Below are 27,391 nucleotides of genomic sequence, written 5' to 3'. Positions count from 1 at the left end.
CTTGTCAGAAGGTCGCAAAAGGGGATCACATGACCTTGGGACACAGCAAAGGTCATAAATATGAACCAGTTGCCAGGCATCTGGATTTTGATCACATGATCATGGGGATGCTGCAACCGTCGAAAAACGGTCATAAGTCACATTTTTTCAGTGCCGTTGTAACTTTGAACGGTCACTAAATGAGCTGTTGTAAGTCAAGGACTATTTGTATGTAAAAATATCTCTTTTGGGAGGAGGGGAGCAGAATAAACAAAAACCAATGACAAATAGTGTGCATTCAGTTATGTGGTGTTTTTTAATTTAAGCAATGGACTACCTTAAGCTATACATTTATAAGCTCATCTTCTCCATCATTATACCCAATAAAACAGTAAAACATTTTTTCCTGAAAATTATTCTAAACTTTTAAAAATAGCTGAATTTACAAATTAAATCCTGAACATTTGGATAAATTATACAATATCTTCCAATCTGCACTCACTACAGCATTTTTAAAATTCACTCAGGAACCCAGTCTCTCTCTTTATAGCTCACATATTTACAGTCTTCCTTGATACCGTTGTTACAATTCTCTTACGTATCTTTCAAGGTTCACAGACATATTTAAAATGTATTTAGCAGCATATCAAATTAGATTAAAAGAAAGAAAACCTTTAGAACATGAGATTAAAAGCACTCCATATGGAAAAACAAAACAAGGTCTTTTTCTATGAATACTGCGGTAGGCCAAAGCCCTAATAAAATATTAATTCGACAGCATTTTAGTTTTTAGTCCTGAGCACGGAGTAGACATAAGCTGCGCTACTTTGGTCAATAAAAGGAGAGGGTTATGTAACATTCATTGTTAGCAGATTATAGGATGCTTCCAGGGTTTTATTGTTTATTATTGTGCAACTTCTCCTGCCTCAACAATGTACCAAGATGAAATCCAGGCACTGGATTCCTAGATTTTGAATTTCCAGTCATCCCACATTTTCCCATGATGACCTGCCATCTTTTTCTTTTAATGGAAAATAAAGTTAAGAAAGATTTATTAGTTGCACGATTTCTTTTGATTTATAATGTCAGGAGCCCTCCGTTTGGAAAACAGTAACCATTCAAGAGCAGTAATCTCTTCCAGTTTATTGACACTCCAGTCTTAATATTTCATACAGCAGCAAAGTTCAAGTAAACGTATTAGGACCCCTCCATTCTTCTTCTTGTTAAAGACTTTGGAAATGAGATAAAATATACCGGTATATTTTGGATAACTGTGAAGTTTCATTCTACAGAAGGGTCAATGTGAGGTACGTAGGGCAACTTCACATTCTAGGTTACAGTTTTCAGACCACCATTCAAGGTCAAAGATATCCAGTTTGATTTTGCTAAGTCTTATTGATACACACAAATTAAGCCATTATAGGTTAGAACAAGCAGTCACACACACCCAGACAAAGATATATAAAACCAACATTTTGAACGCGGTACATAAGGCAGCTCTTAAGGGCAGCAGTTTTTAGCAGAATACAAATGCCTAACAGTAGAACAATTAACAATTCTTTCAGGTACTACCATTTGCCTATAAATGCAGAGCAACTTCAGTGAGAGCAAAGCTTATCATCAGAGCTTGAGATGTCTAGCAGTGCAACTCTTGTTCAGTTACTGGCAATATCTTCACTTGTATCACCTGGATCAGAGAGCTGTCCATCTAGGCTGCTGGGAACTTTCCAGATTTTCACAGTTCGATCACTGTAAAACATTATTAACATTTAAAGGGGATGGAAAAGAAACATGGATTAACTGTTCAATTAAATTAAGCTGACCTCTGATTGAAAGACATTACTGTTCTTTATCAAGTAAATACTCGTACAGGACAGCAATAAGTCTTCTCCATTGAAATAACTCTCCTTAAGGAGATGGTTTTTAAGAGAGAAGGAACTAACTTGGCAAGTATCAATTTATAAATGGAACAAATGGGAGTTAATACTGTTTTGGCCTCCACAGTTTGTTTTCCAAAAGCGTGGGACTATTAAACCATATTAGGGGGACATCAAATACACAGACAAATAAAATTCTAAATTTTGGATTTATTCCAAAGTTGTAAGACCCATACTGAGTATGTTTATATTTTGCATAATTATCTGTATCGTCATTTAGAATAACAAGAGTTGGAAGGAACCTTGGAGGTATTCTAATCCAACTCCTTGCTTAGGCAGGAAACCCTACACCACTTCATTTCATAGAGAAGTGTATATAATCAGAATCCTGGGCAATTAATTAGGTTTATTCATTTATTTCTTTATTAAAATGTATTGTAAAAAAAGGCCCATGCTTCAACTGAACGATAATGCCCTGAATTAATTCCAGAAATCAATAAAAATAGGTAGTCCTCAACTTACAACTATAATTGGGACTACGATTTCCACTGCTAATTGATGTGATTGTAAAGGCCATCACAGTCCCTTTGGTCTGAGTTTCCATCACTGACCATCACCATGGTCATTAGGTGAGCCAACTTCTTGCTAGCTTCCCACAATCTAAGTCAGCTGGCAGGAAGTTGCAGTTCCCAGGCCAGTAGGTATGTAAAAGTGAGGAAGGAAGTGAGGGGAATTATGAGGGTGCATGGAGGTAGAAGTGTGTATAAAGGTGCACAACAGGCAGGGGTTGGAAAGGATGCATGGAGATGTGCATAATGGCTGCTGCAAACAGAGTAGCTGGGGAGAGTGCACAGATGCGGGAGACTTACCTCAGCAATTTGCAACCTCCCCTGTTGTCTTCCCCACTGACTTTCTGGGCGAAAGAGAAGGTTACAAATGGCGATCGTGGGTATTTGGGGTGTTTGGCAACCAGTCATTAGGTGCAAATGGGTTGCCAAGCGCCCAGATCACAATCCTGTAACTATGGGGATGCTAGAAAGCTGTAACTCCAAGAACAAGTCGTAACCGCCATTCATTCAACACCATTGTAACTTTGAACAGTTGCTAAATGAATGACCATAAGTTGAGGTCTACCTGTATAAGTAGAGAACATAAAAAAACAACTCACTCAGATGCAGTAAAAATCTGGCTGGAATTGGAGCAGATGGCATTAATAGGACTATCGTGTCCTTTTAGTTCACTGATTGGGGCAAATGTGTCTCCACTCCAAAGCTTCAGAATGCCTCCTCGGCAGCCGCTCAATAGCACAGAGGAATCCGGAATGACACCAAGAGCGCAAACCCAATCCTTATGAGCATTAGGAACTTGCTGAAAAGAAAACCACAAATTGAGGCAGAAAAATGGCAATACCTGTAAGTAGGGACAAAACCGTTTTAGAAAATATGAACTGGAAGATAATTAGATGTGTAAACCAAAATAATGTGCATTCTATTACAGACAGTCCTCAATGTATGGGCACAACTGAGACCAGAACTTCTGTGGTTAAACAAGGCAGTTGTTAAGTAAGTTGTGGACAATTTTATGTCCCTTTTTGCCTTGGTTGTTATGCTAATCACCACAGTCAACTAAATCATGTGGTCATTAAATGAATCTGGTTTCCCTCGTTGGTTTCCCCCACTGACTTGCCCAGTGTTCAAGTTTGTCAAGATACTTCTGAATATTGAGCCTATCTTTTAAACTGTTGACTATTCCCTCCAAGTTGATGTTGTCTGCAAATTTGATGAATTTCTCTTTTATCCCCTTATCTAGATCATTTATGAACCTTGGGTTACATGCATGCATGCTTCTTCCACGCAGAGGTGGTTCCATTGAGGGCTACATATTGAATGTACAGGTGAAACTCGAAAAATTAGAATATCGTGCAAAAGTTCATTTATTTCAGTAATGCAACTTAAAAGGTGAAACTAATATATGAGATAGACTCATTACATGCAAAGCGAGATAGTTCAAGCCTTGATTTGTCATAATTTTGATGATTATGGCTTACAGCTCATGAAAACCCCAAATTCACAATCTCAGAAAATTAGAATATTACATGAAATCAATAAAACAAGGATTGTACATAGAATAATATCGGACCTCTGAAAAGTGTAAGCATGCATATGTACTCAGTACTTGGTTTGGGCTCCTTTTGCATCAATTACTGCCTCAATGCAGTGTGGCATGGATGCTATCAGCCTGTGGCACTGCTGAGGTGTTATGGAAGACCAGGATGCTTCAATAGCGGCCCTCAGCTCTTCTGCATTGTTCGGTCTCATGTCTCTCATCTTTCTCTTGGCAATGCCCCATAGATTCTCTATGGGGTTCAGGTCAGGTGAGTTTGCTGGTCAATCAAGCACAGCAATCCCATGGTCATTGAACCAGGTTTTGGTACTTTTGGCAGTGTGGGCAGGTGCCAAGTCCTGCTGGAAAATGAAGTCAGCATCCCCATAAAGCTCGTCTGCGGAAGGAAGCATGAAGTGCTCCAAAATCTCCTGGTAGACGGCTGCGTTGACCTGAACTTAATGAAGCACAGTGGACCAACACCAGCAGATGACATGGCTCTCCAAATCAACACAGACTGTGGAAACTTCACACTGGACTTCAAGCATCTTGCAGTGTGTGCCTCTCCATTCTTCCTCCAGACTCTGGGTCCTTGGTTTCCAAATGAGATGCAAAAGTTGCTCTCATCAGAAAAGAGTCCAAAGACTTTGGACCACTGAGCAACAGACCAGATCTTTTTGTCTTTAGCCCAGGTAAGACGCTTCTGATGTTGTTTGTTGTTCAGGAGCGGCTTGACAAGAGGAATATGACATTTGAAGCCCATGTCCAGGATCCGTCTGTGTGTGGTGGCTCTTGATGCATTGACTCCAGCCTCAGTCCACTCCTTGTGAAAGTCCCCAACACTTTTGAATGGCCTTTTCCTGACAATCCTCTCCAGGCTGTGGTCATCCCTGCTGCTTATGCACCTTTTTCTTCCACATTTTTCCCTTCCACATAACTTTCTATTAATGTGCTTTGATACAGCACTTTGGGAACATCCAACTTCTTTTGCAATTACCTTTTGAGGCTTTCCCTCCTTATGGAGGGTGTCAATGATGGTTTTCTGCACAACTGTCAGGTCAGCAGTCTTTCCCATGATTGTGATTCCTTCTGAACTAGACTGAGAGACCATTTAAAGGTTCAGGAACCCTTTGCAGGTGTTATGGCTTAATTAGCTGATTAGAGCGGGACACTTTGAGCCTAGAATATTGAACCTTTTCACAATATTCTAATTTTCTGAGATTGTGAATTTGGGGTTTTCATGAGCTGTAAGCCATAATAATCAAAATTATGACAAATCAAGGCTTGAACTATCTCGCTTTGCATGTAATGAGTCTATCTCATATATTAGTTTCATTTTTTAAGTTGCATTACTGAAATAAATGAACTTTTGCACGATATTCTAATTTTTCGAGTTTCACCTGTAGCTGGTCAGCCAATAATAGTCTGGTAGATAGTACAGTTAGTACAGATATCCCACATTGTTTTACCAAGAAATAGGTTGTGGTCTACTTTGTCAAATGCCTTACTGAAGTAAACTATATTCATACCTGAACTACTAATGAGGTTACTTTGTCAAAGAATGCAATAAGGTGTGTCTGGGATGATCTGTTTTGACAAACCCATGTCGGCTTTTAGTTATATTTTTTCTAATAACAATTGTGACACTAGTTCTTATATCTTAATGCGTTTTGTGGTTTAATATTACCTGAATTAGGTCTTTTTGAGCCAAGTCCCATTTTTTAATTCCATTATCTCTGGATCCACTAAAAAGGTTGTCGCCCATAATAGTAAGTGCTTCAATGCCATCATAGTGAGGAGGTTCAAAGTTGTGTGTAGGGCTTACAGTTCCAAGAGCTCCTTCAGTTATATCGAACATCTGGAATAGGAGAACACACTGTTATATCTGCAGAATTGTTTTGGTTAGCAATTAAGCAAACATGTATGAGGAAATGCATCCATTATTCTTAATGAGTATACAATAGTCCTCCAATGGATTATTGTATATCATTAATCCCTTGAAAATTTGGGATAGTGCATTAGTGGAAATTACTGATTTTAAATTTTTGTGAGTTCAAGTAACATGGGCAGTCAGCAATCACAAACGCCTAATTTATTTTATTTACATTCTCTCTGCACCAAAAAAATGAAAATATTTCTCAAAGTCTCATTACTAAAATTATTTCATTACCACTGTATCTCAAGGAATGGACTTCAAGCATTTCTGATTCTATCAATAATCAAATGAGCACTAGAGAAACAATAATTAACCTACTGAACAGCAGTATTCTATTCAATTAAAACATGGTTTATTATTTGTCCATATACTAATTCAGCAACATGTCACTGGCAATATTTTAAAATATTTCTAAGTAGCAGCAATTATTGGGGTTTGATTGGGATTGTGATCTTATACATATTTATCCAGGCATAAGACTATGAAGTTAAGACTCTTTATATCTGAAAATGTGGACAGAGAAGATCCTTTTCATTAAAAACAGGTAACACCAAACTACATATTTTACTCTCAAACTTCCAAACAAAACCCATGAAAAGTTGAACACTTTTAGACACCTATCAACCAGGAAATATTCTCTGGAGGGACCCAGGAAGACACTGGACCTGATCCTGCTGGCTTTTTGCAAGGCTCTGAAGACAGATTTGTCAATGGGCACATAGATCCAGAAGTGTGATGGAGTCGGTGCATTTGCAGTACTAATTGTTTGACTATTTGCATGATTTTGTGGAGGAGTTTTAGGTATTTTGTTATGTTTCTTAATTATGATTTCATATTTTTTCTTTTTTTAAACTGTTGTATTGCTCTTTTTATATTAGTCATATATCTATCATCTATCTATCTATCTATCTATCTATCTATCTATCTATCTATCATCTATCTATCCATCCATCCATATATCTATCTATCTACCTATCATCTATCTACCTATCATCTATCTACCTATCATCTATCTATCTATCTATCTATCTATCTATCTATCTATCTATCTATCATCTCTCTCTCTCTCATCTATCTATCAATCATCTATTTATGTATCTATATCTATCATCTATCTATCTATCTATCTATCTATCTATCTATCTATCTATCTATCTATCATCTATCCATCTCTCTCTCTCATCTATCAATCATCTATCTACCTATATCTATCATCTCTCTCTCATCTATCAATCATCTATTTATGTATCTATATCTATCATCTATCTATCAATCATCTATCCATCTCTCTCTCTCATCTATCAATCATCTATCTATCTATAGCCTCCCACCGATAGCCTCCCACCGTCCAGTACGCTCCCACAGAGAGGGACTCCTCAGGGTGCCGTCGGCCAGGCAATGTCGGCTGGCGACCCCCAGGGGGAGGGCCTTCTCTGTGGCAGCCCCCGCCCTCTGGAACGATCTGCCCCCGGAGATAAGAAGGATATCGGATCTTCGGGTCTTTCGCCGAGCCCTGAAAATTCTTCTTTTCCAGCAAGCAGGGCTGGCGTGAACCCCGCCCCCCTTTTTTAGTTTTTAATGGTTATTAATTGTTTAGTTTTAATTTGTTAATGGGTTTTAATTCGTACTGTTTTAATTCGGGCCAAAGTATATAATTCTTTTAATTAATTTTAAATTTTGTATTGTTATGTATTTTAGTTTTGGCTGTGCACCGCCCTGAGTCCACTAGGAGAAGGGCGGTATATAAATTGAATGAATAAATAAATAAATAAATAAATAAATATATCTATCTATCTATCTATCTATCTATCTATCTATCTATCTATCTATCTATGAAATGGGTTGCTATATAAATTTGAAGAATGAATGGATGAATGAGAGAATCTGTCTGAAGATTTTTCAATGCAAATAGGGAATTCCTACTTTTCATTCATAAATGTGCTCATAAAATGTCAGCCTGACCAGCCTTTCAACTGTAAAAGACAGATTAATAATACATTCCACTCCACTGAATTCCATAAACTGATGTTTAAATAGCTTCATACAGGACTGAAGTGTCTCTCCAAAACTTGTAAGGAGAGAAACAGAGAAAGTTCATTCTTGAAGCTTACTTTCATATGATTATTTTAAAAAAGGCATGAGAGGTTACCTTTATATAATGGTCCTTGGAGCCAGTAATGATGAGATCTTGTCCATTAGAAATACGATCTACTGTGAGACACATAACTGGGCCCAAGTGACCAGCTAGTTTTCCTGTAGACTGGAATCTAGAAGAATAGCAAAAGATAAAACTTCTGAGACGTAAAATAACTTAAATTATTTCAAAACCAAACAAACCACCTCAACTAATTCTTTTTCAAAACTATACTAATATTAGGCCGATGCAAATCATCAAACAAGTGTAACATCCATCTGGATCTTCAGTATTTGTTGAAGATATGAGTCAGACACAGCTCTACACTTCCTTCTGCCTGCTTTGAGCAGTTCCTGGCCTTCTCCTGAGTATCTGCCGGCATGACCAAATGCCAAAGGCACACAGAACACTGTTACCTTCCCACCAAAGGTGGTCCCTATTTTTCTACTTGCATTTTTTACATGCTTTCGAACTGCTAGGTTGGCAGAAACTGGGACAAGTAACGGGAGCTCATCCCGTTACGCGGCACTAGGGATTCGAACAGCTGAACTGCCGACCTTTTGATCGACAAGCTCAGCGTCTCAGCCACTGAGTCACCGCGTCCCTTATATCAGGGTACCCATTACAAATATTTAATGAATCCGATAGTGACTAGTCCTTGCTGGCTTCCAAACTAAAGAAATCTAGTGCAGATTACAACTGCCAATTCATTTTGGCACCAAGAATTGCAATGCTCCAGCATGGTCAGTAAATAATTTGGAAACATTACCTCTTCAGGTCCCACATTCTGACCACGTTTCCTGCAGCTGCATATAGAAAAGTGCCTGTTGGATTTAAGGCAATCTGATTTATCTGGTTCTCACCAGCTGGAATTGTAACGGTTCTATTGGTATTACCAGAGCAAGCATCCCCCGGCATTGCCTGGCCTGAAGATCTTCATTTTATAAGGGAAAAGAACAAAACAAGACAAGATTGGATTAGATTTAGAAAAAATAAAAGAAGGAGTAATAATGTTATCTGTCCATTGCTGAACAGCAATGGACATACAACTGCAGCTGCATGGCGCTCCCATACAACACCTCTTCTGTGTGAGCTGCACTGGCTCCCAGTGGTCTTCCAGGTGCGCTTCAAGGTGTTGGTTATCACCTTTAAAGCGCTCCATGGCATAGGACCTAGATATCTTCGAGACCACCTGCTGCTACCGACGGCCTCCCATCGACCTGTGCGCTCCCACAGAGAGGGCCTCTTCGGGGTGCCATCAGCCAAACAATGTAGGCTGGTGACCCCCAGGGGGAGGGCCTTCTCTGTGGGGGCACCCACCCTCTGGAACCAACTGCCCCCAGAGATAAGGAGAATCCAAGACCTCGGTGCCTTCCGCCGTGCCCTTAAAACCTTCTTTTTTCAGCAAGCCGGGCTGGCTTAACTTTTTTTTCTTAATTTTTAAATGTTCTAAATGGGTTTGTCATTGTTCTTAAATTACGGGGCCAAATTTATATATATTCTTTTAATACTATTTTAATGTTTGTAATTTATGTTTTTATTTGGCTGTACACCGCCCTGAGTCCTCAGGGAGAAGGGCGGTATATAAATTGGATATAAAATAAAATAAAATAAATAAAAAACACAATAAGATGATGGGTTGATGCATATTGTTTTAAATGGAAAGCTTCCAATTTATTTATTTAATTAACACATTTATGTAGCTGCCCATGTCACTAAAAGTGACTCTGGAAAGCATACAAGCAATAATGAAAACAATATCACAACCAGCCCACAAGATGGTTGTGTTCTATGTGAGATTTGGGTGCATTCTCCCATGATCTTATCTTTTATATTAATTGTTTTAAGGGTTATTTAATATTTATTTTATTTTATTGCATGCCGTCTAGTACACCAATGAGAGAGCAGCTACATACATTTGATTAAAAATATATGAAAAATAATGCATATATATCACACTTCTTGCTAAAGTTGAGTGTTCTAATCAGGCAGACATTGAGGCCGAATTTAATCTGAATTGATTCTCTCTTCCCGGACTTAGGCTTCCCCAGAACATGAAGCAGACTCCTTGTCCCAACAAAAACCCCTTTTTATTAAGTTACTGTGAATTCCTCTCATTCACAGCCAGCAAAGTCTTTCAAGGGAGGAATTAACAATCACAGACCTTATCTGGCTTGGAGAGATGCCAGGACGATATCTTCAAAACTTGGCAAAGAGTCATGGAGAGTCATAAAACAATTAAGCAAACTAATTGTCTCCTGCAAACTCCCCTCCTCTTTTGCTCCTCTTTATTCCCTATGGGAGGGGCCATTCACCATCCGCCTGTGGCTTTAGTCCCGAGTTGACTCTTGTTCCTTAGCTGTTCTCTTCTCCTGGCAGCTCTGCACATGCGCACATTGGGAGCAGGCTACAGCTGTTCTTCTGCCCCACTGATGTCTGACTCCGAAGGCAGCTGACAATTGTCAGACGGCCCTGGCTCCATCTCTGCCTCCGACGCAGAGCCCTCCCGACTCCAGGACTGGCCCATGTTCCTCCCCAACCTCCTCACTGCCTAAGTCTGCCACCAGTTCCGCTGGCCGCTGGCGGGCCACAACACTGTGATGCCCTGAACTCTCTAGTTAAAAAGATGAGAAATGCTTCAGGCCAGCTGCCTTGGCTTATAGAAGACTTTCAAAATGTACTTGGGATTCAGAGGCTGATGCAGTATAAGGAAAATCAGAAGAGAAATTACATACTTCTTTTTTTTTTTTTTAATTTAAATCAATTTGCCACCTTTGTTTACAGAGTTTATTTTAGAGCTCCTCACTAGCAGAAGTTTGGTTTTATTTTCGCATACTGTATCAGGGCTTTATTTTTCCTTAGACTGCATATACCTTACAACTAATTTTTCTATTAGTAAGATTTACACAAAAATTAAAGAAAACAAAATAGTTCTTTTGAGCCTGTATATTCTGCATAGTTATAATTGTCTTGGCACTTACTGAAAAATCTATTAATGTTTTAAGATTATATTTTTGCTCTTTAGAGTCTCAACTTACGTTAGCGTTCGGATACATTTAGCAGAATCGCGGATGTCCCACACCTTAATATAAGATGTTGAGACTGTGAACACCAAACTAGTATAATTACAGTATTTTACAGATACAACATTGTTAGGATGGCCACTCAGAGACATGATTTCCTGTCCAGTAACCAAATTCCATACTTTACAAGTACGATCTAAAAAGAGAGGAAAAAAAGACAACAAATAAAATATGGTAGATTATTTTGCACAATACAGGCATTCATTCCTTCGTTTTATTTGTTGCTTCGTAATGAATTGCTATTTTCACAAATTACATAAATATAGGTAAAAGATGCAAATCAATGTCTAACAATTATCTTTAAAAGTTGCTCAAAAAGTCAACTGACACTAGCAAAGGAACAAAATGTAATAAATGGATTCACACAGGCTTAAAATGTACCATACTTTTCAGAGTATAAGACACACTTCCCCCCTCAAAAGAAGGTGGAAATGTTGGTGCGTCTTATGTACTGGATACAGCCATTTTTGGCCTCCCGAAACCCCACCCTGCAGGTCCAATTTTCGCCAAAAACATGCCCGTTTTTTGCCTACCAACCCCCCCACGCCAGTGGTGGGTTGCCCCTGGTTCACACCGGTTCTATAGAACCAGTAGTAAAACTGGCGGGAGGCTCCGCCCACCAACCCCGACATCATCAAAACGCTTCTACGCATGCGCAGAAGCTTCTGTGCTTGCACGCGGCCCCGCTGTGAACCGGTAGTAAAAGTAAAGTAGAACCCAGCCCTGCCCCATGCGTTGCGTTTTTGCCTTCCCCAGTCCCCAGGAGCACTCTGCAGGCATCCCAAATCCGCTGCGCATCCTGTTTTTTGCAAAAATGGGACACACAGAGGGTTTGGGAGGCCTGCAGTGTGCTCCCGGGGGCCGGGGAGGGCAACAACTTTTTTTTCTTCTTTTCCTCTTCGAAATCTTGGTGCGTCTTATACTTCAGTGCGTCTTATAGTCCAAAAAATACAGTAACCTGTTATTCTTTGAACATTTCATGACCCATTGGTAACCCCATCAGTACTGAAAGCAAACTTCAGAAAGCTACATAAAGACCATGGAAACCCATCAAACCTTTTGATCCAGTGAAGAGGAGATCGTCAGTAGAATCAACACAAAGCACAGCCTTCATATGACCTTCAGCAATATAGATACATTGAAGTGGGGAGGGTCGGACACATTTTGAAGAAAATGGGTTGATTATGCCTCTAAATGGATAAAGAAGCATATATTAGTCATGGTATCAAGTAATTTTTAATCTGATTTTACTATTCCAGACACCTAGCCCTGCATTAGTGGAAATCTTTCATGAAGATATAGATCAAGTGGCGCAGTGGTTAGAATGCAGTACTGCAGGCTACTTCTGCTGACTGCCGGCTGCCTGCAATTTGGCAGTTCGAATCTCACCAGGCTCAAGGTTGACTCAGCCTTCTATCCTTCTGAGGTTGGTAAAATGAGGACCCAGATTGTTGAGGGCAAAATGCTGACTCTGTAAACCGCTTAGAGAGGGCTGTAAAGCGGTATTAAGTCTAAGTGCTATTGCTATCTATGAATTTATACTCTGCTGTGGCTATGTAACAGGCTATACACTTGCTCTTTGATCAAGTGAATTTTTCCCAACTTGTGCTTGTTGGCCAAGAGAACAGCAATGGAAAAGATTAGCTTGATCATGGACCAGAGAGTTCTGAGCAGCACACATATTTACAGATAATATCTTCCAGCACAATGGACAGGTCCAATTACTGTCCTTAGTTAATTGCTGTTGCTTCATTAAGAGACAGATTTAAAAAAATTATGGCCAAATCAGAGTTTGAATTGCACCAAACAGGGCAATATGTTTCCTATATCCAGTCTATTTACTTATCCAAATCCATATTCTATGCTAAGGAAAATTAAATTATTTCCAAAAAATATTAAACTAGCATTTTTAATTATTTTAAAAATGAAGAGGAGAGGGCAAAGATATTATTTCCACATGGTGCCCTTTACCTAATCATAACTTATATTCTGTGTGAGTACACATATGCTCATACATACATTTTACACATACTTTTCCAGTCTCATTCATGATTGTACACATATACACTATTTGGTAATGATACTAACAAAACAATCTGGAAAAGTCCCTGAATGATCTTTGGATGATTTCCCAAACAATTGATGAAAGATTTTAATTTCCTCCATTGAGCCTATAGACAGAAGGTTCTTGGAAGAAACCTCTCTTGGAAAGAGATGATTTAAAAGATTCTTCAACTTCCAATAGCCTTACAAACACTCAACTCTGATCCAGAAATCCAGAAAACGGCAATGGAAGTACAGCAGGGGAGTTTTGCAGAAAATTACCCTATGAGCTCCTGGATCAAAGAACCTTTTTCAGCAGAGATACACCGCATCTACACTTGCATGACCTCATAACAAATGAAGCAGCATTAGGTTCGGTTAGTACTTGGATTAAAGATTGCGAAGAAATCTCAGGGCTTCAGTTTAGTATAGAAAGCTGAAAAAACATTTCAAAAGGCAATGGCAAACCACTTCTCCACTGACACTAAGAAAATATCATGGACTTTTTCCAGATAATCAAATTTGGCTCAAGGGGATCAGAGGTTTATAAACCTCTGTAAACAAGGAGACAACGTTTAAAGTTTGGATTCAGGAAAATGAGTAAGTTTAATGATGTATCAGATACATACTTATAATCTCATAGCGATCAGCAAATCACTATCCCTGAGATTGTATTAAAGCAGAGCCAATTGAATAGTACATTTTCAAGATATGAAACCTGAAATCTAAATGATAAAGCGAAGAAGTACAGAAGTCAATATTCCTATACTCTGTAGACTCACTTTGAATATATCTATAGCAGATCTGAAAGATCTTATATATTAAGATGCTAATGTATAATATATACAATAAAAGAAAAGAGTTATGTAGATTAAATTAAGGCTTAGGAAATATGAAAAATGTTTCTTATGTATAAGTTATAGATTAGAAAACTGGAATATAACTGAAGCATATATAGTTTTATACCTGCTTAAGGAATGTAACTATAATTATTGTACCAAGAAAAAGACAATAAATACCACAGAAAAAACTTAAGTGTTAATAAGAGCCTTCAAGCTCTTCTATTTCTCACAAATCTGGATATTTAAATAGTAAATGGTTTAGACTCTTCATATCTTTCAAATATACGTGCTTTAAGTGTAAATAAAATCTTGCAGGCACATCATATAGTGAAGAGTGAAAACAGGCAATAAAGACAGAATGAAGTCAGTCAGTAAAAGTTGGATTGCAAGCAAGGAAGATAGAAACTATTTAAGAAAAAAAACTTGTATGCTGTATCAGAAATTTCCAATAAAATAAAAACAAGTTAAACTGATATTCATTCCATTTTTTAAAGAAAGGAATTAAATGCGCCAGGAATTTGTCCAAATGGGCTATAGATATATAGAAATAGAAGTCTATGTGCCAAGAGTTATAGACACTCTCAGTAACAATGAATGAAGAAACAATTAGAATCAGTTCTAAGTATTCAACAGTGTTCTGCTACCTGAAAAATATTACTTGTTACTTCACTCTGTACGTATATAAATGAAAGCACAATTTAAAAACTGGGCAGTTGAAGAAAATTCTTATAAATAATTTCTAATTTGCAACATGTTGATTCAGAAATTCTTCGACTTTTAGTTATATCTCGTCTCCTGTATTGAGAATTGGTTGCAGGGGTTATTTTTGTCCTAAGCTTAAGGTTTAAGACTGACAAATGCGTGTGTTATTATTGATAATTTCTATTCCCTTTACTCCGATGGCACAGATTTCCCTTACAGATGGGCTGCTTTTACAGCACCTTTAAGATTCAAGAACTTATGTGAATGTAAAATGAAAGCGTATCTTTCCTACCTAGTTCATTATAGCCTGTCACTTTCAACAAAGGAAATCGAGAACGTTTGCCATGTGTTTGTTAAAAGATTAAGAGAGAGAAAGACATAAGTAAAAACAGGCACACCACCCGGACATGATTTCCAAAGAGAAATTAGTGCACATGCTAGAGATATATTTTTTTAAATCAAACAGAATAAGAATGCTTCAGAAAAAATAAATAAAAGTGATCCAAGAGACATTATGAACGTTTTGAGGAGCATGGGATTTAAAAAAAAAAAAAAAAAAAATCATGCAAAAATGTTTAGTTAAGTTAATTTAGGAACTGCAAGTAAAAATACTAAGCGTAACACTTAAAGAGTCCAGAAGATGGAAAGGAGGAATACAAAGTACCTGTGTACCTCCGACAGAGAAGAATCACTTTCCTCAGACCTACAATAAACAGTAGTAAGATTATGAAGAAAGATTATAGATATCATCAGAGTAAAGAAAGAAGAGGGGGGGAGGGGGGAATAGCATTGTTATGAAAAGGTAGAAAAAAACAAATGTGTAAACTACACCCAAACAGGCCTAACCAGGTTTGGTAACGATGGAAGAATATGCTCTTTTCACCGGAGATAGAAATGGAGCTTCTATCAAACAGACTTTCTACAAGCCATTTCCAGCTTCCTTGATTAATTCTTTTAAAAAGCTGTGGGAGAGAACTTTGATAAAATGACTGAATTTAACATGTAGCTTTCTGCCTTTTGGTTCATTTATACATACATCAGGCCGGGTGGGGTGGGGACGGACGGACATACAGACAGGGATCAATTTTGCAGTCGCAGTCAAAACTGTAATTGCTGATAAGAAATTAACCCTTTGTGTTTTCTTCTTTTGAATCAAGACAGAATCATATGCTTGTAATCCTTTATAAATAGCCCGATGTTAAAGAATATATCAGTATACTTTTAACAGTTGGATACTGCATTCCTTAACACAATCAATCAGTTGATGTCCGAGTAACAATTATAAAAGCTCAAAACAGATCAACAGTTCTTGTATATCTTTATGTTCAATTTCAATAATTAACACTATAGAGAATTGCTATTTCTTTTCGCTACTATAAAATTGTTCCAAGCACAGGCTAAAAGATCTCAGTGGATTATAAGACGTGTTAGAAACATGTATAGCGAATCACAGATTTGGGAGGGGGAGACATTAAAGACAAAGTATAGAAAGACGAGACAAGAAATAAAGAAAAAAAAAAGCCCTCAATACTACTGCCAAAAACATAAAAGTTAAACACAATATATTAGCTGTGAAAGTGCAGCACGCTTACAATAAAGAATCAGGACGAATTCAAACGGCTACCACTGAAAAAAATAAATACTCCACAAAGCAAGTACTGAAATTTCCTCTAGTCGATATTTCTAGTTCTTCCTTTACTCTCAAAGTGTGATTTCAGGCAAGTGAGAGTGCAGATTGCATTATATTGCAATGCAATAATTATATGAATGCTGGCACTGCATCATTCAACAGCACAGAAACTCCCATGCCCGAAAAACATTTAAATGAAAATCTGGCTATTCGGAGATCAGAAGAAAAACGATTTTACACAGGCATTAAGTATAAATTTATGTATATTTCAGCAGGAAATGTTTATGTCATTAGGAATGTCATATTTTAAAGAGTGTGGAAGCAACAAATGAGCTATATTTTTTTTAGCTCTTAGCATGAGATGGCCATAGCCAAAGCATTCTCTGAAGCTCTGTTGCAGGCTCACATGCGCTTTGGGTACCATCGCTGCTGTGGGGAGGTGGATCTTTGTGACTTACTTATCCTTCTGAACTGATGGGCTTCCCTGAGAAACAGTAAGACGGTTAAAAACATTCAGTTCATTACGGGGCCGGCTTGGTGGGGAAGGAGGAGGTGATAGACTAGCCTCTGAGGTTCCAGAATCTGAGCTACAAGAAAAAAATTAAACATTAAAAACCAATTATAAATTAAAAAATAAAAATAAATAAAAAGCAAATGAAATAAAAAGCTTAAAATTAAGAAAATATGCTAGGGACTAGGTCACCGATGCCTTTAATTTAGTAATGTTTACTGCAAGCTCCTCTGGTAGAATGTAAAGATTATAAAACAAACCACCACAAGATGGCAGTGTAACAACTTAAAACCAAGCCTCTGCAAAGAAAAAATGTAAATAAGAGAGCTCTACAATGGAAAACATGGTTTCAAGATTGAGAACCCTCAATAAGTAGTCAACATTAATGAAGTTTACACACTGCTTTTCAGTGTACCATTAAGTGAGGCACAGAAGTAGAGTTACAAAGGCAGCCTCTTCAACAAAGCAAAATCACTCTCCATTTCGTACAACACAATCAATAAAATCAACCTTTAAAGTAAAGCATCTTACTGTTTTTGTTCTTTTGACTTTGGCTTATCTACAGATTTATCATAGCTTTTTCTCTTGGATACAGGTGAAGGTTCTGGTATTTTTTTTTCTGTTGGAGATGATGACTGTTTGGACCTGTCATAACAAAAAAAGAATACTTGGGTAGACAATCATAATTCGATTATCAGTAGAGTTTTGCTGAAGTTGGTTGACAAAGCATCACCAGATTTTTTTTAAAAAAAAATATTTTCAGTAATGGCAAGATACAGATTTTTTAAATATACTATTAAAAGCTACTCAGAATGAGATAGGCAGCATAACTCAGCTGTAAGCAAGTAAGTATAAACTGTGAATGAAAACACATACATTATTCTTAAAGGTATCATATCAAGGATTTTTGGATCAGGATTTCCAGAACTGTGAGGTGTACTTTCTTTGCAGAGGCACAGGGGCAGGTATGAAGACCTTTTAATTATACATTGTTATCATAAATCTGAATTTTCCCCAAGTTTCATTGTATTGTTTTCATTGTTCATTTGTGTTCATTTTGGTGCTTGGATTTTTAGGGGAGGTGTAAAAATTAAGATTACACTAGAGAGATAAGATAGCAAAAAAGTTTAGGGACCCCTGCTGTAGAGGGATTTGGAATTCTCAGTCAACATGGGGCGTTACTACACTGGCTGTGTTCTGACCTAGGCTTCCTGATACAGTAAAAAGCACACAATGAGTCCCAAAAACCCTCTTTTTATTTCAATGGCTGTGAATTCTGTTCATTCACAGCCCGTGCTGAGTCACAAAGAGTTTGTAAAGAGTCCAACAGAAGTCTGCCACAGTCCTTTGGGATAAGGCTGATAATCACCCACCTTTATCTCCCTTGACACACTGCCAAAGACCTAATTGGCCATTAGCTTTGCAAGGCCACATGGAGCACAGAGTCAAAACGCAACTTCAGAATGTAAACCGACCAGCACGAACAGCGTTGCTTCCTGCAAAGGCTCACATGCCTTTGCTCCTCCTTTATGTCTTATGGGAGGGGCCAATCATCTCCAAGTCTTACTTCCGAGTCGCCCCTTTTGTCTTAACTGTTCTTGCCTTCTGGAAGCTCTGCGCATACGCGCACTGGGAACAGGCTCCCCCTGTTCCTCTGCCTCTCGGACGTCAGACTCTGGAGGCTCCAGAGTCAGCGCATAACTCCCAGATAGCCCTGGCCCCATCTCTGCCTCTGATGCAGAGCCCTCATCTGAGCCTTCCCCAGATGCCAAGACTGGCCCATGTTCCTCCCCAGCCTCTTCACTGTCTAACTCTGCTGCCAGCTCCGCAGGTTGCCAGCGAACCACAACAGGTTGTGACTTATAGGAGTTGTAGTTCCAATATATTAATCAGGGCTGCAAGTTAGGGTAGCTCCTTTAAAGATATTTTGAAAGGAACCCTTTTACAGAGAGGATTCTCTCTAAGTAAACAAAACAGGTATCCTTTACCAATATTGTTAACCATATTTGAACTTTATATAGATAGTCCTCAACTTACGACCACAATTGAGCCCAACTTTTATTTATTTATTGGTTCGATTTATATGCCACCCTTCTCCGGAGACTCAGGGCGGCTTACAATGCGTTAAGCAATAGCCTTCATACTTTTGTATATACCTGCTTAGTAGGGCTTTCGCCCCCCCCCCCACCCCAGCGGTGTTCTTTTTTATACAAAGTCAGCCTATTGCCCCCACAATCCGGGTCCTCATTTTACCTACCTCGAAAGGATGGAAGGCTGAGTCAACCTTGAGCCTGGTGAGATTAGAATTTGCAGTAATTGCAGGCAGCTGGTGCTATTTAACAGCACTTTAGTCTGCTGCACCACCAAGGCTCTTATGTTGCTAAGTGAAACATTTGTTACATGAACCACTGCAGCTGTTAATTTAGTAACACGATTGTTAAGTGAATCTGGTTTCCCCACTGACTTTGCTTGTCAGAAGGTCACAAAAGGGGATGACATGACCCTGGGACACCACAACCATAAAAAATATGAACCAGTTGCCAAACTTCTGAATTTTAATCACGTGACTACAAGGATGCTGCAATATTGTAAGTGTGAAAAGCTGTCGTAAGTCCCTTTCTTTCAGCACCATTGTAACTTTGGACGGTCACTAAATGAACTGTTGTAAGTCGAGGATGACCTGTATATCTAAATACAATAAATAAAAGTATTCATTTCTATTCTCGTACAATTTTTAGACTGAATTTAGGGTTACAGTACAAGAACCTGCTATACAGAAATATTTAATACTAGAATTCTGCAATAATTGCACTGGAGACCGTTGGAATTCCTTTGATCAGAAAGTTGATCTCTGGATATCCTTCATAACTTTTATATTATAAAAGTTATATATTATATATATGCTCCATAACTGTCTGGTTTGGCTCTGCAACCAAATAAGACAAACACAGACTTCAACGGATAATTAGATCTGCAGAAAAAACAATTGCTACCAACCTGCCTTCCATTGAGGACCTGTATACTACACGAGTCAAAAAGAGGGCTGTGAAAATATCTACAGACCCCTCACATCCTGGACATAAATTGTTTCAACTTCTGCCCTCAAAACTATAGGGCACTGCACACCAGAACAACTAGACACAAGGACAGTTTTTTCCCGAATGCCATCACTCTGCTTAACAACTAATTCCCACAACACTGTCAAATAATTTACCAAGACTGTATTACTATTATTCTTCTCTTCCTTACTAGTATGTATCTCTTCCCACTTATTACTATAACCATGTTGCTTGTATATTTCAATTTATACTGTTTTATTTGTTTACTAGTACAATTTGATAACTTATTAGTAACCTTGACTATCACTAACTGTTGTATCTTTTTATTCTTGATGAATGTATTTTATTTTCCTTATGTAGATTGAGAGCATATACACCAAAGACAAATTCAATTCAATTCAATTCAATTCAATCCAATTCAATTTTCTATTCTATTCTATTCTATTCTATTCTATTCTATTCTATTCTATTCTATTCTATTCTATTCTATTCTATTCTATTCTACTCTACTCTACTCTACTCTACTCTACTCTACTCTACTCTACTCTACTCTACTCTACTCTACTCTACTCTACTCTACTCTACTCTACTCTACTCTACTCTACTCTACTCTACTCTACTCTAAGGAGCCAAGAGGGAATCAGCGCACTGTACAGATCTTACATGCTGGCAGCCTTAGAAGGCAAAGGTGACTGCAACAGAAGGGCCTCTATGTCCCTGGCAGAAGGTTCTTTGGTGTCAGAAACCATTCCACTTTCTTGCGCTTCTGCAACCGATGTAAGAGGACTCGACACAGCTGACTCTCCAGCACTGACATCTGATGTTAAATCACCGCTATCAGCATAAAGCAGTTCCATCTGGGTTGTTGTCCGACGTCGTGCCTGAAACAGATTGGAAAAGAAAGAACAATACAGTAACACAATCTATTCTTTTTCAGGACTTACAGAATGGTCTGGAATGAGGATAGAACAGTATTATTTACCTGATCCTAAAATAAAATTATTCCTAGTTATCTATGCTGTCAAAGGCAGCTACTGTCTGAAGGCAACTACCGTATTTTTCAGAGTATAAGATGCACCGGAGTATAAGATGCACGTTAGTTTTTGGGGAGGAAAATAAGAAAAAAGCTGATTGGCAGGTGGATCAGCCTCCCGGAATACTCCCAAATCAGCTGTTCCCAGAGGTGAATTTTAGCAAAAGGTTCCTTGTTGTGAGCTCTGTGCCTTGCTTTTTTTTTTTTTGCTTTTTTTCTGCCTCTGAAACTTCTGAAACTCTGTTTCAGAAAAAACTTTTTTTCATGCCTCTGAAAGCCTCCGAAACAGCTTCAGAAAAAAAGCCTCTGAAGCTCTTTGGGGGCTTTTTTCCTGAAGCTCTGTTTGGGGGCTTCTTTTCTGAAGCTTCGTTTCTGATGCTTTTTTCAGCCTCTGAAACCTCTGTTTGAGAAGCCGGACGGGGCTCCATTCAGAGTATAAGATGCACCCAGATTTTCACCCTCTTTTTTTGGGGAAAAAAGTACGTCTTATACTCTGAAAAATACGGTAGTTCCATTAATGGTTTGTGGATCGCTAGTAGTAAATGGGCTATAATACTGCGAAGGTAAGGTTATTCTTATATTCTTCTGATCCCCTGGTCAACACAGAAAGCACAAAGACAAAAACACTCTGATCGAGAAAACTCTCTCATTTTCTTCCAGGTTTTAGTCAATCAATCAAATCACGAAAAGACTAGAAAAACCTGGAAGAAAACTTATAAGAAAAGCTAGAAAACTTGGCGTCAAAAAGAGATTATCACTCTCCTTCTAGCATTCTGAATCTGAGCAGTTTCAAAGACTGGAAATGAGCTAAAGACACTCCCTGTATGGACAGAATTGCTATCTAAAATTCTGAAAATACTATTGACCACAGCAGGAGCCAGAAACTAATTGATCTTGATGGACTTTTAAAAACTTAAGCAAAGTTGATTCTGGATGGGAGAAGATCAGGAAATCCCTAAGCATAGCCTAGATCGGAAAACACCCCCCCCCAAAAAAAATATATAGTATCAAGCCATTTCTCTATTGTTGCCAAAACCTAACAAGTTTTGACATTACAAGTTTAATTCAATACAAGTTCTTTATATCTTTATCATGCTGTGACTCATAGCTTACCTTATTTTTAGGCTTGACTTCACTACAAAGTTTCATAAGATCTGAAGATAAAGAACTGCAAATAAAAACATATGTTTAGTGTTAAGATCTCATGGAAACAAGGTACCCCTACTCCTATCATAATTTTGATACTTATGTGGCCATTCATCTTTTGTGCCATAATTTTGGATGGTTCACAATAATAGCAATAATTAAAGGTAAAGGTAAAGGTTCCCCTCACACATATGTGCTAGTCGTTCCTGACTCTAGGGCGCGGTGCTCATCTCCATTTCAAAGCCAAAGAGCCACCGCTGTCCGAAGACATCTCCGTGGTCATGTGGCCAGCATGACTAAATGCCAAAGGCGCATGGAATGCTGTTACCTTCCCACCAAAGGTGGCCCCTATTTTTCTACTTGCATTTTATACATGCTTTCGAACTGCTAGGTTGGCAGAAGCTGGGACAAGTAATGGGAGCTCACCCTGTTACGCGGCACTAGGGATTCAAACCTCTGAACTGCCAACCTTTCGTTTGACAAGCTCAGCGTCTTAGCCACTGAGCCACAGAAACAATTAAAAAAAATACCATCCCCAAAAAAATTCACATTGTCCTAAAGCAACACTCTCCAATATATAAAGAATAATAATCATTGAGCTCCAACCTCATTCTATCCCAATGCACTGTGGGGAAAACCCACTTTTAAAATTTTCTGGAAGGCTGGATGTCAGATCTGACATATACGCTCATCCTTTGACTATTATTCCATAAACATGTTCTTACTCTAATATAGTTTTCTGCCCGTCATTACTTGTGGGACTGGATATAGATATATATGAAAGGCTCGCCCCCCCCAAAGTAATGACTGAATGTGTGTTATGAGTCAAGATGTTGTATTTATCTACATTTTTGCAATAGCACTTAGACTTATATACCGCTTCACAGTGCTTTACAGCCCTCACTAAGCAGTTTACAGAGTCAGCATATTGTCCCCAACAATCTGGGTCCCAGCAAAGACTAATAAGGAGAAAATTGGCCCTAAGTGCCAATTCTGGATTTATAATTTGTTTTCATCCAGATATCTGAGTGACTGAGATGTATCCAGACCTCATATGTATTGATATATATACATACATACATACATACATACATACATACATACATACATACATACCGTATTTCCTTGAAAATAAGACCGGGTCTTATATTAATTTTTGTTCCAAAAGATGCATTAGGGCTTATTTTCTGGTTAGGTCTTATTTTGGGGGAAATACGGTACTAAATGCACCCATCTGGCTGACAAACTTAACGGGGGTTATTTTGGGGGTAGGGTTTATATTACGAGCATCCTGAAAAATCATGCTAGGACTTATTTTCCGGTTGTGTCTTATTTTCGGAGAAACAGGGTACATATGTGTATGTGTGACAATGGGTATATAAAAGTAGATCCTCAAGAACTCAAAGTAAGCTATATGTAAATGAAAACTCAATCATCCAGGCCACAAATATCTATTTTTCATTTTGGGGAGAAACCCCTTGCAGTCTGTATGGCAAGAGTTGGTTCATTCCAATGACTCTCTGCCTACCCAAATGTTCATTTTGACTGAAGAAGTTACTTGGATAAATAACGAAACGTCTCCATTTCAATAAAACTTGATCCAGTTGCCATGATATAACCTTTTTAGATATAAATTAAGCTATGTTCTTACAGTTAGAGAAAAAGTTCATGGAAATCTATGTGCTGACAATCTATAACAACAGATTATCCCCTTCGCTTACCTTTATTGTCTATAGAATCTTTTCAAGAAAATACTGAGAAAGGTTATATTGAAAATGTAAGGCCTGTAATTTGCATTGATCTCACCTTCCTTCAGCCCCAGGACTATTCAAAGGAGCATCTTCATCAGTACTGTCTTCCACATTTTCTAGAAAATTTTCAAAATCATTTATGTTTATTAGTCAATTTCAAATCAAGAAAATATATATCTGTTGTAAGGACTTTTCATACTATCTAAAGATCAGAGGGAGATTAATTAGTACTGTATAATATTCTATTAACACTTTTTACTTAAACTAACCTAGTTTCCCATAATACCCATAAACAGAAGCCCTTATATTTAACTGACTTTTTAAAGTTTTCTGAATCAGTAGGAATAGCTTTTATTTTCTCATTGTCTATCATCCATACGCAGAAGAAAATTGTAGACACCACCAAGAATGTAGAGATCACACATAACAATGGCATAGGATCCCAGCACTTACTCCACCATATACTTACTGCTTAGAATAATTATTCTGATTTGCATTAATAAAACATAAACTCATAAAATTGTTACTATAACAATTTGCTTAAGAGAAACACTTGTTTGAGAGTTCCATGTAACGAATGCCAAATAGGCTCCCATTTTATTGCTGGGCATAAATTCAACATTAATATTCACAAGAACATTAGTAGCCATTTCAAGATATTGAAACAGTAATTTCGGTCATCCAATATTTATTTTCATCTAGTGCCAGCTGAAGCTGGATAAAACCTTCTGAAGATCATTATATGAATCAAGGATCAAAAGAAAACTTTAAAAGCATTAACAGTAGTAGTTGTTCAAAACTCTAAGTAGTTATCAAATAGAGATTAAAAAACAATCTGAGATCAAAATACCAAAATGGAGACAAAAACCCCATCTGACACCTCCTGATTTCTAACCTGGTGCTTTAAATACTACACCAAGCTGGTTTTCTATATAATACAATAGCTAATACAATTCAGTTATAGCAACTAGTAATTGGGCAACAGTTTTCTATTATTCTTGCTCAATGCAGATTGAAAAAAAGTACATATTTATATGTACTGACACCACACATATAATAAAGTCTCTCATTTCAACTCAAATTCATTCTTGGCACATTAACAAAATGGCATGTACTACCACTGAATATGCTTATCTACGCAATGCACATTTAAATATCCATCTTATTTCAAACAAAACTTTTCAAGTTAAACATTCAGTTCACCATAAAGAAGAAAAAGGAGCTACTAAAATGCGTTAAAATTATGTTTTTAACTAAAAAAAAAAATGTTACACAGAACACAGCTGTATCAGGAACAGCCTAGTAGCTACAGCATCCAAATGAACAAAAACATAAGCTTTTAAATACATTCACAATGGTTGCATTCATGCCTGTTTCGGTTATCATCCAACTAGTAATTTTTGGTAACAAAAGAAACTTCTAAATAAAAACAACTCCGTAAGCGTATAACAATAAGCATTATCTGCATGGGTGTCTGCAGAAGGGAAGCAAGAGGGAAACAAATAAATTATAATTTGCAGTGTGATGACATCATGACACCAATGTACATTTCCCAGATAGGACATGCAAACTTTATGGACATTCACACTCGATGATGTGCCAGTTAGTGTACACATATAATTATTAGTATCTCATGCAGCTATGCAGGACACGAAGAGCTATACATACTTACCCAATGGTATGCTATCTAGGTCTGTGTAAAACAACAGTAAGGAGGAAACAAAAATCAACACGCCAATCAAAACCCATAAATTAGCAGAATGGCAAATCAAAGAGCCCTACATTGCATTATCAATGGATTAAGACTATCAGAACTATCAGAATAGATGCCATAGATGATAGAAAACTAGCTTTCCTAGAACTAAATTTAAATGCTGAGAATTTTATTTTAAGTTACTTCAATTTGTAGACCACTTAATTCTGTAGATAAAATTACTTGGTAATTGAATTCATGCTCTAAGACCAATTAACTAGATTTTTCCCCCTTGCATTTCCTTGGTGAAGAACAGATCATTTGCAATAAGAACCCAACCCCTTTACATGCATTAACTTTGAGTCATATTTTATGATATAATTTAAGTACAGCATCTATTCGTAAAACACTAAGGGAAAGACATTCCATACACCATGCTTCATAAGCAAATCCAGCAGGCAATATAATTCCATTTTGTAGAACATTCAGGTTACCTTGTAATGCATGGCCCAGTAAAGCGTCTAGTTCAGGATTTAATTCTGCTTTCTCTTTCAACATGTGAAATAAGAGTTGGTTTTGGGTAGTAGTGGTGATTTCCGTTTGCTTAAGGCGTCCTTCAAGAACTTTGATCTGAGCCTCTTTTTGAGCTGCTTGGAGACCCTAGTGAAGATTTTGAAAAATGCCTTATTCTACTTCTTTTGAAAAGCCTCAATATGGGCAGCTACTTTACATAACAAATAGTAATAGCCCTTAGACTTACATATCGCTTCTTAATGCTTTTACACCCCTCTCTGAGCGGTTCAGAGAGTTGGCATATTGCCCCCAATAATCTGGGTCCTCATTTTACTGATCTCGGAAGGATGGAAGGCCAAGTCAAGCTTGAGCCATTCAGAATCGAATTGCTGGCAGTCAGCAGAATTAGCCTACAGTACTGCATTTTAACCTCTGTGCCACCACGGCAAATGAATACATTTTGCTAGATATGGGAGCCCACCTAAAAGTCAGTGGAATAATCACTGAATACTGAACATGAAAGAAATATATCCTCTGCCTCCTAGTCAAACAATGGTTTCAATATCATTAATTACAGAAAAACCCCTTCACTCTGTTGATTACCTTATTAATGCCCATAGTAAGGAAATGATCAAGTAAATAACGAGCTTCAGTCAGAGTACAGGCGTTAATAACAGCTGTAACATCTAAAGTGTCTCCTTCCTCCTGTATAAAAACAGAAAATAGTCAGAAATTGATCTGTATGCAGTATAGAGGTTACTATAAGGTATACTATACTATATACTATAATTTAAAGATTCCCCTCACACATATGTGCTAGTCGTTCCCAGCTGTGCTCATCTCCATTTCAAAGCTGAGAAGCCAGCACTGTCCAAAGATGTCTCCATGGTCATGTGGCCAGCATGACTAAATGCCAAAGGCGCACAGAACGCTGTTACCTTCCCACCAAAGCTGGTCCCTATTTTTCTACTTGTATTTTTTACGTGCTTTCGAACTGCTAGGTTGGCAGAAGCTGGGACAAGTAACAGGAGCTCACCCCGTTACGTGGCACTAAGGATTCAAACTGCTGAACTCAGCGTCTTAGCCACTGAGCCACCACTTCTCTTATAGAGGTTACTATATTAGACCTAAATTAAAACACTTTTGAAATTGGAATTTTATTTTATTAATAAAAATAGTCGGAGACAATAAAGTTGAAGTTGTATTAATCAAATGAATAGCTGTAATTCCGACAAAGCAATTATGTATACTTTTGCACAAGATATGAGAATATTCGCAATGTATTATAAATATGTATATTGAAGTTTAATATCTAATGAAGCAAAATTGCTCTTGTAAGTAAGAAATGTTTGCAAG

At 37.8% G+C, this 27,391-nt stretch overlaps 1 protein-coding gene across 5 annotated transcripts in view; it reads right to left on the bottom strand.

Moving 5' to 3' along the window:
* Nucleotides 1-350: 350 nt before the first annotated feature.
* The window catches only part of KIF21A (kinesin family member 21A), a 99,147-nt gene continuing 72,106 nt past the window's right edge, over nt 351-27,391 (bottom strand). For 2 of the 5 annotated variants that reach the window (XM_070947786.1, XM_070947788.1), the window contains 16 exons: nt 26,639-26,740; nt 26,017-26,182; nt 25,502-25,522; nt 23,885-23,945; nt 22,046-22,100; nt 20,563-20,780; nt 17,372-17,485; nt 16,788-16,916; nt 15,364-15,402; nt 12,169-12,302; nt 11,068-11,248; nt 8,799-8,963; nt 8,045-8,162; nt 5,647-5,817; nt 3,025-3,224; nt 351-1,728 (listed from right to left, as the gene is read on the bottom strand). In XM_070947786.1, coding sequence (XP_070803887.1) covers nt 1,635-1,728; nt 3,025-3,224; nt 5,647-5,817; nt 8,045-8,162; nt 8,799-8,963; nt 11,068-11,248; nt 12,169-12,302; nt 15,364-15,402; nt 16,788-16,916; nt 17,372-17,485; nt 20,563-20,780; nt 22,046-22,100; nt 23,885-23,945; nt 25,502-25,522; nt 26,017-26,182; nt 26,639-26,740 — 1,968 coding nt within the window. In that variant the 3' untranslated portion in view covers nt 351-1,634. The remainder of the gene's footprint in view (nt 1,729-3,024; nt 3,225-5,646; nt 5,818-8,044; nt 8,163-8,798; nt 8,964-11,067; nt 11,249-12,168; nt 12,303-15,363; nt 15,403-16,787; nt 16,917-17,371; nt 17,486-20,562; nt 20,781-22,045; nt 22,101-23,884; nt 23,946-25,501; nt 25,523-26,016; nt 26,183-26,638; nt 26,741-27,391) is intronic. The other 3 variants (XM_070947787.1, XM_070947789.1, XM_070947790.1) reach the window with 2 other exon arrangements.

This window comes from Pituophis catenifer, unplaced genomic scaffold, assembly GCF_029215685.1.
Source record: "Pituophis catenifer annectens isolate HBS135680 unplaced genomic scaffold, rPitCat1.0.hap2 SCAF_7, whole genome shotgun sequence".
Lineage (NCBI taxonomy): Eukaryota > Metazoa > Chordata > Lepidosauria > Squamata > Colubridae > Pituophis > Pituophis catenifer.
Note: the sequence above shows the minus strand (reverse complement) of the source record. Positions and strands in the feature narration are given on the sequence as shown.